This window comes from Ranitomeya variabilis, chromosome 3, assembly GCF_051348905.1.
Source record: "Ranitomeya variabilis isolate aRanVar5 chromosome 3, aRanVar5.hap1, whole genome shotgun sequence".
NCBI lineage: Eukaryota > Metazoa > Chordata > Amphibia > Anura > Dendrobatidae > Ranitomeya > Ranitomeya variabilis.
Genome location: NC_135234.1, coordinates 100,517,204 through 100,530,476, shown reverse-complemented (window position 1 = coordinate 100,530,476; position 13,273 = coordinate 100,517,204). Strand labels below are relative to the sequence as shown.

Below are 13,273 nucleotides of genomic sequence, written 5' to 3'. Positions count from 1 at the left end.
AATAGCCCGGCCATGAAGGGGTTAAATGATATGCACATGGCAATGAAAAATACCAAGCCTTGATGTAAACTCAAAAATTAAAAAAATATGGCTCTGGGAAACATAAAACAAAATACTGAATCCTGAAAGTCTAAAGATTAACAGGTACAGCTAGAATCACGTTGGCGTTTAGGCTTCTTTTTTTTGGTATTGTTATAGGAACAGAAAAATTAAACTCCTAAAAGAAATGCATCTGTCACATGACAAAGACAAATGGTGATGGACAGAATCAACTGAATATAATCAGATCTTTTGTAGGTTCCGTTAGGGTGTCTATCTTTTTAACGAAGCGTGTTGCATCTGTTCTTCCAGTAAATATGTTACTAGGAACTTACAACTACGTGAATGTGAACCTATCCTGAGCATTGAACTTTAAAGTCGGCCCCTGTTGTAAGTTCTGCTGGTGGGCCCTAGGCACCCCAGTCTTACACTGACTAGGAGTGGTATCTGGCGACTACCTGCAGCCAAGTCTGACTCCACCATCAGGAGCTCCAGTGAAAACCTGGTAGCCGCTTAGCTGCGCCCCTCTTAGGTAAGACCGGCCCCGTGGCATAGTGAGTTAACAAAACCACAAGTGCCACCTGTGTGTGCAACAAAGCACTTTAGATATTTTTTCTATATAAGAATATGGACGTAACCTTTTAATGAGTGAAAGCAATAAGGTAACATTTTACCATTTTAGCCAAAGATAATTAAAAAAAATACAATATTTTGAAAGCTTTGAAAGGAACCTTATGGGCTCATCTGACCTGGACAAGCTCATACATAGAATATAATGTGTGTACCTTCACATTATCATTTCCCACCTAAGAAACCAGTGTAATATTTCACAAGCAGCATGTATTCTCAATAGCATTAGCTGAAACAAAAAAGGTAAATTGAGTCATTTCCTAATCCTGCCCGACACAGAGCCGACTTTCAGCAAAGCATTTAGACTCAGTGACCAAATAATAAGGTCACCGCTATGTGACCACAGCTGTCACCCTTATACAGAAGTGTTATATTTCTGTTTGACAAATGCTTCCCATAGCACTCCTTGTAAATGACATAAACAATACAGATGTGTGCATTTACAGATGTGCAGGTCTGTTCACTTGTCATATAAGATTTATGTGCTGCTATTAGTGATTGTGTGGACCATACGCATTGCCAATGAAACACAGAGCAAAGAATGCTAATTTGGTTCACACAGTTCATTATAACTTCTTCATTCTGGGGTTTAAGTCACAATTCCCTGCCTCTCTGAAGACTACATGTGTATATCATAACATATGTGCTGTAGGGTAGGCTCCGACACATGTAAACCCAATGGGTCATATAGACACTCTACAGATATTTCAAAACGTATGTTCACTTATTGCAAATCTACCTCCTTTACTACAATGTAGATTCTTAAAATTACTCAGTCAATCAATTATTAATAGTAGGTGATGAGTAAAGCCAATTACTGGGAAGCAATGTCCACTTGTCGCACTGGGATCTTGGGTTTGAGGCTTGCAAGGGGTCATACCTGTGTTTAGTATGAGTTTCTCCCCTTATCTGGCGTTCTTCTACCTTCCTACCACATTTCATATGAAGTCTTCCAAAAAGTGTGTGAAATATAGAGATTAGACAATATAATACGGTATATATACATATGGGACCTGGAGGAAGACACATTTAGTGTCGGAACATGTCGTCCATAAGGGAATGACTGTATGCAAAATTGTTATTGACGAAACTTGTAACTTTTTAATGGACAAATAAAAGTTATATTTTACTCTACCATTGGACTGATCGCTGGAGAAACAAAAGCCTTTTCAATATATAAACAGTGTTGCAGAGTGTGTTGGCGCTATATAATTTACAGGAAATTCAAAATAAAGAAAGCCTCATAACTGTTCTGTTTCCATGAAGAAAATGTGAACCTGAGTGTTTATAATAATCTTGCATGATAAAAAGTGAACCCCAAAAAAGAGGAGGGATAAAAGGAAACTTCATATCTGCCTTTCTAGTTTCTTCCTAACGTCTTTCTCTTTGTTCCTGTTTTGCCCCTCTGGTTCCTGAACAACTTCTTGAACCGTTGGGAAATCTCTGCTCCATAACTTTATTGGGATTTTTCGTTGTTCTCTACTTCTTAGATTCCAAAATAGGCATTTAATAACATGTGACTGAAAAGGGAAAATCAGAGCGAAAGAACATCTGGATCACCAGCTGTTATGGATCTTTAAGTACCAGCATTAACCCAGAATCTAAAAAAAATCTAAGCATGCACCTGTCATCCTACAGGTCTCTCTACCAATATAGATGTAAAGTGGTGGAAAAAAACCTATTGATCATTATTAACAGAGAGCAGAGATCCTAACAATGAAGTGGAACTGGAACACAAGATAAAAGTCGACTGTACAATAGTTAGGTATCATTCAACTGAAATCAACAAATTCATTTAAGTCATGTATTATTCTCTGGACTGATGTTTTATTTTAGCACTCTAGCTTCATTCATTGTCATAAATGAAAAACAGACAAATTTTCACCAATTTTTGGTCAGTGTGTTAGTTTTTACCACTAGTGATTTTCTCGTATGCCCCTTCTTCTTCACACCCAAAATGCAAAGTTTATAATACCATTACAATGCTAATCTTGGATAGCACACGGATTGTACATGGATAACATTCATGTGCTCTTAGTCATTTTCATTGACTCATAGACTTGGGTGCTTTGGTTTCATGACTAGAATAAAAAATCGACAAATAGATCTTTTTGTGGACACAAAGGGCCAGATTCAAAGCTTTTATGCCACGGTGCTTTGAAAAATTGCAAAAGTTAGGCGCGACTTCTCTCATCTTCACGCCAGTTCCTCACAACTTTGCCGAAATGGGCAGTGCTGGTGTGAGATGGGGCACGACAGCTCGCTTAATTCAGGGCAAGTTGTTCCATCCCCTACACCTGAAATATCAATCCAGTATATAATAGGTGTAGGGATGTGGACTGTCTTACCCTATTCCTGCCTCTGAAGACAACAGCCGAGCCATGTGAATATTATCGTGGGTATAATGTATTATGGTGATGTAATGTGTTAATGCATAATGTGAGTATAGCGTAGGATAAGCTTAGGATAACATGGGATTTTGAATAAGGATGATAGGGTTAGCTTATAAGATAAGAAATAGTTAAGGATGGAACTAGCCCAGTGGGTGGGCACTAGTGTAAATATAAGGGGGCACTTCCTGGTTAGAGAGTTCAGTGTCAGTTAGTGAATTGTATAGTGAAGTTCAAGTTCAGTTGCGGTGGTTGCTAGGGGCAGCATGGGTTAACCGTTCGAGGCAGTGGAATTCCAATTAGAGTCCCCTGATGGACATTCCAATAGTGTCTGGAGCCTATGGCTCGAGCCAGGTACCAAGGAGCGGCCTGGTCTTCTGACATCACGAGGTCGGTGGACGTGGAATTATGTGGGGGCCGATCCCGGGTGCACTGCCGGATCAGATGAGCTTACTAAAAAATCACGGTCACATTGGAAAAACATAATAAATCTTTATGATCATCAGTGATACATATCTACAGCCTTTAATTCTGATATGAAAACAAAACATCAGCTGCTTTCACTGTAAACTGTAAAATGGTGATAACTACAGTCAAAATAATTTGTATAAGTTTCTTCAGCCTCAAAAAAAAACCACATGCCTTACATTTTTCTTATGGACAATGCAAAAAGGTGTCATATTTTTACGGACTGTCCTGTAATTTGTGGACGGTTGGCAACCCTACTCCTGAGTATTTGCTCAAACGTAGTATGGACCAAGCCTAACTCTTACCAGTGAACACATTAATTTAGGATTTAGGTTACACTTACCACTTATATACTTTTTAGGAAATGTGTAACTTTTTTTTTTTGGGGGGGGGTGGAATTTGCTTCCTCTGAAATCTTTATTAGGCCTCATTCACACATCTGTGTTCAAGCACACACATCAAGAAATGGTACATGGGTCATCCTCATCAGTGTTTTGGATCATTGTCATCAGTGTTTGATCTGTGTGTTCGTTTCTACCAACAGTGTGTTAGTAAATGACAAAGCTTCTCCTATCCTTTGCCATGTTATATACAGACATCACACAGAAGTCACAAGGATGCCATCCGTGTGCTTTACGTGCTTTTCACAGACCCATAAACTTTTGCCATTTCAAGAAAACATACCATAGATTGTAACAGGTAAATGTTCTGTCCATGAAAAAGAACAGATAGAACACTTACATGTAACACAGATGTGTGAACGAGGTTTTACACTCCAGAAATACAGTCACACATGACGTCTTCTGCTTATGGATTACCCAACAGCAAGTTCAATGGGTGGTTTGAGTAAAACATACCTGTGCTCTATGTAATTACTCCATTTATACAAGACAGAAGTGCGATGCGTACATGAAACACCAACGTGTATGAGACAGAACAAACATTTTGGTGACCAGCAAATGAATCAAAGTTATAAAAACAAAAACACAAAAATCACCAATTTCATGAAGATTTTTCTATATTACAGTTTTCTCTCCTGATCTGACGTGTACAGGAGAGCTTTCCATCTGACAGTCCTAGATATGTCCCAGACAGCAGCATAAATGTGACATCATTTCCTCTAGGCTACCCTTCCCATAGGAAATCTATAAAGCCTAAAACAATGTGAGTATTTACCTCTCCCCATACACCTACAGCAGTCCCTTCTGGCATGACCAATATTTTTAAACTAGTAATGTCATTGATATTGTGATCTCACCGTCATACAACAACTTACACTTCAGAGACTAAATGTCACCATAAATTAAATCAGTCAGCTACAACATAAGAACATGTGTGCTGTGTTTGGTCCCTTGACGGTTCAGGCAGTTGCTATTTTTCTATCTACACTTTCACGTTCTCTTTTTTCTGGCCTTACTATTTTGCTTTTTGCAGTTCTTGTTGCACTTAACAAATGTGTTTGGGGAGTGAGCATAGCCATGTGTTGGGAGGTAATTAAGAACTAAATAATGAGACATGACCATTCCATGTCGCCAATACACAGAGAATGGAAAACTTCCTACTTTCAAGCTAAGATCAGTCTTTAAAACTGCTTTTGTTTGAAATGCAATATTTTTGTATTAAACTCAATACCTTTATTTAGACTTTTGTCTGTTGTAACAAAGGTGGTCAGTTTCCTAGGCAAGGAGTGCAAGCTTGCAAACTGTTTGCTATACAGCTTACAAGCACTGCTCTGAAATCTCTGGATCCGGTTAGCTTCCATGACCTTGCATTGGTGCAGAGGCAAAGCTGAAGCATCTGAGAAAGCCCCGTTCGAACCAGTGGCATAGCAATGCCACTGCTCCGAACAGTCAAATTTCAGTAGTGCACCTCCCTCCGGCAATCAGGTAGCTGGGAGGCGGGTGAGTGGTGTGCTTCTGAAGATCGAAGAAAATAACTTCTTATGGCATTTGAGTATACAACTGATTTCTTTATGTAATTGTTTTTCAGTAGTTGGAGACCTTATTCCATAACTTATAATTGAAGCACAGGTTATTTCCCCACTTAGGGCATCTTATTTGGTATGCATATCTGTAAAGGGCGTTAAGCCTTTTGGGGAAAGGTTATAGTAGACCTTGAGAAAACTTATGACCTACAAAATGTCTACATGTTTGAAGATCTAGAAAAAATCCGATGAAAAAAATGTACTCAAGAACCAAATATATAAAAGACAAATTTTATTAAAGAAAAAACAAAAAACAAAAACCATAACACCAAAATTACAAAAACATGATAAGCATTAAAAAGTGGGAAACCAAAATGCGGCATAAGAACCCACCATGTTGTAAAGAGGCACTACAAAAAAGCCTAAATAGCCCAATGGGATGCACATAGTAAATCTATAAACATTACTGCAAAGCATGTCAGAACCAAAAAGGGTTCTAAAAGCAGATAGCTAATAACGATGTGCAAGTAATTACCTCTGGTGGGTGCTAAACGCCTGCCCCTACGCACGTTTCGGCTATCAGCCTTCTTCTGTTTGAAGATCTAGGTAGGACATCAACATTATGCCTTGGGCTGGACTAGTAGGGCGAAGAGGAGTGATTTTTTTTCTAAAATTATAATCAATATCAGAAAGAGAGAAAATGTGAAATGGAGAGAATGAGGTGGCAGAATCCAAAGTAAGTAGTCAACTTGTAGCATGGAGTACTTGGTGGTTTCCAGGTAAAATTATAATGGTGTATATCATGTGCTAAAGAGTAAATCAAGGAAAAAGGGCAGAGATGTTCAAATTATAAGTAATTGGTGGTCTGTCATAAGGCATGATGCTGTGTGTTGGTTGTAGATCACGCCTGAAGTACAGTGCCAAGAGAACCAGAAGAAGATAAAGAGTGAGAAAGAGCAAACTGTGCTCGACTGATAAGTGGACAGCGACAGCTTTCAGGTTCATATGTAATGTACCCCAGAGCAGAGGAGCCTGTGTGTCCAGTGATGTAGGGTTTCCATTGCCCCTAAATCAGTTTGGTACCTATAGTGGATCAGAGAGCGTAAGGCAGTAAACATAGTGCACATATCAGCTAAGGAGACAAGCAAATGGCAGGAGGCACCTGGTTTACCAACACTATGAATAGGTTTGTTATCAGAGACTGTGATGTTTAAAGAAGTCGAGAAACTATTAAAGGAGCCACATACTTCAGCACATCATGATGACATCTCCGAAATGGACATATTCTAAACCCATTCCAGTTTACTGCAGAGTCTGTGCTGTTTGCAATTACTTAAGAGACTGGACCTAAATTTATATCTACCCAGGAGAAACTGCTAGTGTAAATGTGTAGGCTGTACATCCTGCCACCTTTATTAAATCTGTTAATGCTGCAACATTTTGTGATACTGGTGATGAAAAGAATCCCAATAAAGAGCAAGAGAGGTCAGCCAAAAGGGGAGAGATTATCAAGCTACTGTACATGTGCCAGAATTCTGCACAATTTGCACCAAAAAAGCTGTGTTTATAATTTGTACTATATTTATTATGTGTCTTAAATGCTTTTGGTTTCTAGTTTGAGAAGGGGGCACAACCTCACTGAAAAGGGTTGCGACCTAGTGGGAAAAAGGCATGACCTCTACTACGCCAAAAAAAGTGTCAAAATTGTTGCCACATTTCTGGCACAAAGAAAGCAAACTAGTATGAGGTGCAAACTAGATTAGACAGTATTAAATGGAATATGTCAGCAGTATTTTACCCCCCATAAGAACATGTAGCTCTTTCAAGGACAATTCCAGCATTACCCTTGCATGGAGAGCCAGTTCCTCCTTTAGGCCGGGGTCACACTTGCGAGTGTAATGCGAGAAACTCGCGCAAGTCTCTCACATCAATACCCACCACTGCCGCCGGCACTCAGGACCGTAGTGTGTGGCTGCATGTATTTTTATGCAGCTGAATGCTCTGGTCCGAGTGCCGGTGGCAGTGCCGGGTATTGATGCCAGAGACTTGGACGCTTTTCTCACATCACACTCGCAAGTGTGACCCCGGCCTTATTGAGAAATCAGCGTTTGAATTGATATGCAAATGATGCTGTAGATCTGAAACCTCTGTCACTCCAGCTCTATTCTCCTCCCAATGTCACACAGCATAGAGGCTGTCAATCAAGCAGGAGGAGGCAGCGCTGGTCAGAGAATAGAGCTGGAGTGACAGAGGCTTCAGATCTACAAATAGTCCTTCAGCCTCATTTAAATTTAAAGATCCGTCATGCTTGTCTATTTTTGAGGATCCATTCCAATGCTCCTCCTTTTTTTGCTTGTTTTTTTGATGAAACATTATTTTAGTGAGAATTAATAAAATATTTGGATGCCTGTGACATAGCTCTAAAACTGTTACTATATTCCATGTCATACAAATGTTCACAAAATTGTGTTTTAAACTGTCTAGTGGTGCAACCTGAGTATTTCAGCTTGCATGTAATGCATTTGATAACATAAATAACATAGGTGGAATTACAGCTAATAAATTATTTTATGGGAAAGCATTCTTTTTCAGTGGAGTTTTAGAAAGTTTTGCATAGTTTTTCTAGCAAACAAGTTTTACAGGGATATGAGCTGCTTTTGTAAAATACTTTTGTTTGTAACCAGTTCTTGTTAGTGGTTTTTGTTATGTCCAAAAAACGTGAAAATTATTTCCTAGAGAAGGAGCCCTTCTTGAGACTGCTCAACATTTTTTTTTATTCATGACTCTAGCTATGATTTCATCTTCTTCCAATATGCTAAGATATTTATAAAAAATGTTCCTGATTTTTTCAAACCGATTGCTATATTGTAATACCATTGTGAGTGGAGCTGCCTTATTTGAGCATTTATTTCTTTATTGTTTGAGATCTTATTTTTTATCTTATTATTTTTATTCTGCACAATTTTTGTTGCTCTGTTTTGTGTATATTTTTGGTTTCCTCTACAACAGAGCCTTTTTTCTGTTTGGTAGACCTCATTGATATAAGCTGGCTTAGAGCTGCAATTACGACTGGCTCGGGTTAATTCCCCCACAGGTATTGTATCTTTTGGAGCAGACTTCTAGCATGTAAAATGGTATTTCCTGCAGTCTTTTTTCTAATGGTAGAAGAGGTTATAGGAGCATTTGTTGTGCTTGAGAGTTTTAGATCTGCAAATTCAATGAATGAGTTCTGGTGATTAAATGTAAAATGCAAATTAAATTGATTGTAGTTCAATAAATAACTGTGCGGCAGGTACATCAGATTGCCATATAATGAGTAAATCATCTATGTACCTGCCGTACCACCAGATGTCATTCGTCAATTCTCCACAGTATAAATGTAGGACTCCTCTCACCAGCTCATAACCAAATCAGATGGAGAATATTTGACCCCCACACAAATTCCCAGAATTTCTAGATAGAATTTTTCACAAAAGCAAAAATTTATGTGGCTAATAAGAAGGGATTCAGTTTCCAGGATATAGTTTTGTACGGTTATTGAAAATTCAGTGTATTTTTTTAAGCAAATAGCAGTACTTTGTGGGGAATGGATGTGAAGGGAAATGTGACATCACATTTTAACCAAGTGAACCTACTGGACCAGTGGAAGTTTTTAAGTGGTCCTAAGACATCACCAGTGTCTTTTAAATAACCAGTTGTTCTATGGACCATCTGACCACACCCCTGATCTTTCACCAAGGAAACCAATACCAGACACTACTGGTCACATGGGGAGGGATAAGTTTATTTGCATGTTTTAGGTAAGATGTTTAGGAAAGGAATGGTGAGATTAATTATTTTCAAATTTTCTGCTTCGTTTTCATTGAAGATATTAAATGCAGTCCCTTCATAAATACATTTATATACGGATTTACTGAAAGAAGTGGTGGGATTTTTATTTTATTGGTAAATGGTGGTATGAGATAGTTGATCACTGATCCACTGAATATAATCACCGTTATTCATAACAACCACTGATCCATCATTATACGACCTTTGATAATGATGTTATCATTATTTTTTAATTTCTGGAGAGCTTCGTGTTTTTGGTTAGATTTTTCATTAGAATCAGATTCTCCCAATGCCTTGAGATGATATTCTATTTTATTTTGAAAAAGGTCCATGTCTTCATTTCTTGCCTGGACTGAATACAATTGTGGGTTAGAAATGTTGATTTTGTCAAGATTTTTAGTATTAATATTATCTGAACTTTGAAGTTGTAAATCTATCATAGTTGTTAATGCTTATTGTTCATTAAAATGCAGTGATATGAAGGCATTGTGGCGTACAGGCGGATACGCGGACCATGCTCCGGATTACAGCACTTACATGCAACGTTAAGCTGGATCACTTCCTTCATCCTCACAGCACACAGTGAGCGCGATGTGAGGATTCACAAGTCTGCAGTCACATAGAGTGACTGCAGACCTGTAGCTTAAAACTTGACAACCACTTTAAAGACTTTTTAAGAAAATATAACTGAAAAAAGGCCCCCACCTTTGATTCTGAATTGTTTCATTGAATGAAATTGCTCCCTTTATTTCTAGAAGAGACGTACCAGCACCAGTAATGCCAGAGAAATAAAAACTCACTACTGCTGCATATTACACGACATGGATGTGCTGCTTTCATTGCTTTATTTTATGAATGGAGGCAGCAGGTGGATTGCAACAGTGTCAGCCCTTTACTTTGTCCATTCACAAAACCAATAAGTCCTGCTTTCTGCAGACATTTCCAGGAGATCAGCCATGGGGTTTAAGTGGTTAGTTACGTTTATTCTGGCTTCAATGACACTATATAGGTATCAGGTTATCCAATACTCTGGATTATAGGGTGTGCATAGAAAATCATAATAAACGCCCCTGAAAATGTAGATGAATAACCCAAAATAAGGCTGTGTTCCTATAATGTTTTTAGCTTACTTTTGGCAGGTTTGATAGAAGCCTTTCCTGTGCATGTGATAAATTCATTTGTAGGGTCCTATAGTGTCCTTTGTCACACATTCCCGTAATACTCATTCTCTTACCTTTATTTCAGCTGAATAGTAGTAGATACATATTTGTGCATGACTTTCTCTAAGAAATATAGACGGCACATATTGGGAAACCTACGCAACCCTACCACATGTTATACAGTTGCATATATCAAGGCTTTACATACCCCGGGAGATTTGTACAGCATATATGCTGAGTGTAAAGACAAGGTGTGATGTGATTTTTCACAAAATATTTCAATATATATATATATATATATATATATATATATATAGGCATTTCTGTAATGATTATCCCTTTGTTTCAATCCTTAGTTTCTGGTCTTATGAATCCCATATGATATTGTATATCTGTGCTGGAAAATGTGCAGGGTTACTTAGCATTTAGGATTACTGGATGATGGGATGAAAGAATTTTACAATGTGTCTAAACACATTGTAAATTCATGCCATAGTAAAGTTATTAAAAGAACACGTGAACGAAGCCTCGCAAGTCATCCAAGCATAAACTATCTGTTCTGACGGCGGCTGTGACTTCATCTACTACGGTCTAGTAAGTGAATTAAACTTTTTACGTGAAGTTGTAAAACTCCTAAATATGTTTAAAGACATAAACAATGTCACAGACCCCACAAAATTAAGAACAGGTCGCAGATCCGCACGTTATGGGGAAACAGAACAGTGTTCATCCCGCGACAACACTCCCCCCTAGAGGCCAGAGGCAGAACTGCTGTGCACCAGATGCTGACCGCTGCTTTCTCCCTTCAGTGGTTTCAGGTCAGTTAAGTTCATATGGGTTCATTGTCATTTTTGCCGCACATTAATGACAAGCTAGGAATAGCCGTCATTGATAAAACTTTGGATCAGCATAGAATCTGACAGTAAATCACTATATGGAAAGCTGCAGGCAATATCTGGTACCTGCAACATGGGAATATTATGGGTCTTTTCGTACATGGCAAAATGTGGAGCCAATATCCAAATCTAATTATTCTAACTTTGAAAAGTAAAGTGGCTGATTTGTTTTATCCCACTTCCAATAATGTGAATACATACATGTTATGTTATTAACCCTGCTGTTCTGTTTAGATTTCACATAAAAAAATTGTACCAAATAAACAAAAATTAAAAAAAAAAAAAAATTCCCACAGAGAGTACCCCCCTAATGACGAAAAGTCAGGGACCCTCAAGTCTCAGAATCACACGCTGAATTTTTATAACATTATAGAATTTCAAAAACGGTCATTTTTGACCAACAGAACAGATATTCCGCACAGGAAGTTTTTCAAATGCAGACATTTTTATAGTTTTTGGGGGGTTTTAAATAACTAATGTCAAAGAGACCTGAATATAATCTTTAATGCAACTTCTGTTAATATTGGGAGACACTAAGTCAATTTACCTGGTATTGCCCCCATATTGATGGCATACAAGGGCAAGCCTAAAATGATCTGGGCCCAAGGACAAAATGTGTCAGGGCTCCGTACCATTCAATATAGCAATAATAAATCAGAAATAGGCTAATAAAATGTGTATGAGCAGCACTTATCAGCTGCATTTCTTTCCAAACCCTGCACTTAATCTTTAGGTTAGGTTTTCACGATAAGTTTTTGGTGAGTTTTTGATTTTCTGCATCATTTCTGCATCCATTAAGTAAAATATGTTACTTGCATTTTTTTTTTTTTTTTTTTTAAATACACAGCATAAAAAAATCACCAAAAACTTATCATGGGAACATAGCCTTAAGGATAGCTCTAACTGGGTTCTTATTCTAGGTCATTATTGCCTAAATTCTTAGTCAGCCCCTTCATGGATGAAAATATCAGGTTACCCCCAGGAAGCCAGCCATGAGCCCCCAATGTCATGGTCAACAATAATTAGAGAGACATTGTCATTTGTCCTATTAAAGTAGTTGTGCGCAAATGTCATTTACTAAAAATGTTGAAGACGTGTTTAGAATGAGCGCTGCAGATATTTCTGGGGACACTTACCTGCGATTTGAGTAACTTGCACTTGCGGATGCTGAGTTTTGATCAGGGTAGTTGTGCTGCAGAGTGGAAGCCGGGAACTGATACAAAAATCCAGTTCCACAGGTAAATCCCAACAAACTGGAAGACCAGAGCAGAACAAGAGGATATCTCATTTTTATGAATGGGGAAATAATTCCAATATGAGAAAGCAATAGGAGGCTTTATCATGCACAGCCTGAAAGGATCTGCAGAGCTGATCTGAGAACGCAGGAACTGGTTGCTCAAGGCATTCTCTGAGCTAAAGTCCTTTAAATTTGGTAACGTTTGTTGCAGTCATGGGAAAGGGGGCTGTGATATACCAGCGCTGCACGTAACTAGCACCACCTAGTGGTTATCCCGTAAAGTGCTCACTTAGCAGGTAGGAACTATGTGATGTTAAACCTATAGTGGTGATACCTTAATTGGCTAATTGAATTCATTCATATTGGCAACATTTCAGAGCACAGAGGCAATGTTATCAGAGAAGTTAGCAAATTAATGACTGAGAAAAGAGCAGAACATTTAGGGGATGTTACACTGAGGTAGTGAAGAGGTTAACATTAAGAATGCATATGACCTGCTAAGTAATAAATGAACAGATACAGGTGCTTCTCACAAAATTAGAATATCATCGAAAAGTTAATATATTTCAGTTAATACAAAAAGTGAAACTCATATTATATAGTCATTACAAACAGAGTGATCTATTTAACATGTTTCTTTCTGTTAATGTTGATGATTATGGCTTACAGCCAATGAAACCCTAAAAGTCATTATCTCA

General features: G+C 38.1%; 1 protein-coding gene across 1 annotated transcript in view; it reads right to left on the bottom strand.

Moving 5' to 3' along the window:
- COL26A1 (collagen type XXVI alpha 1 chain) overlaps positions 1–12,745 on the bottom strand; it is a 602,598-nt gene extending 589,853 nt beyond the window's left edge. The window contains exon 1 of the mRNA XM_077294430.1: positions 12,475–12,745. Coding sequence (XP_077150545.1) covers positions 12,475–12,626 — 152 coding nt within the window. The 5' untranslated portion in view covers positions 12,627–12,745. The remainder of the gene's footprint in view (positions 1–12,474) is intronic.
- Between the last annotated feature and the right edge of the window lie 528 nt (positions 12,746–13,273).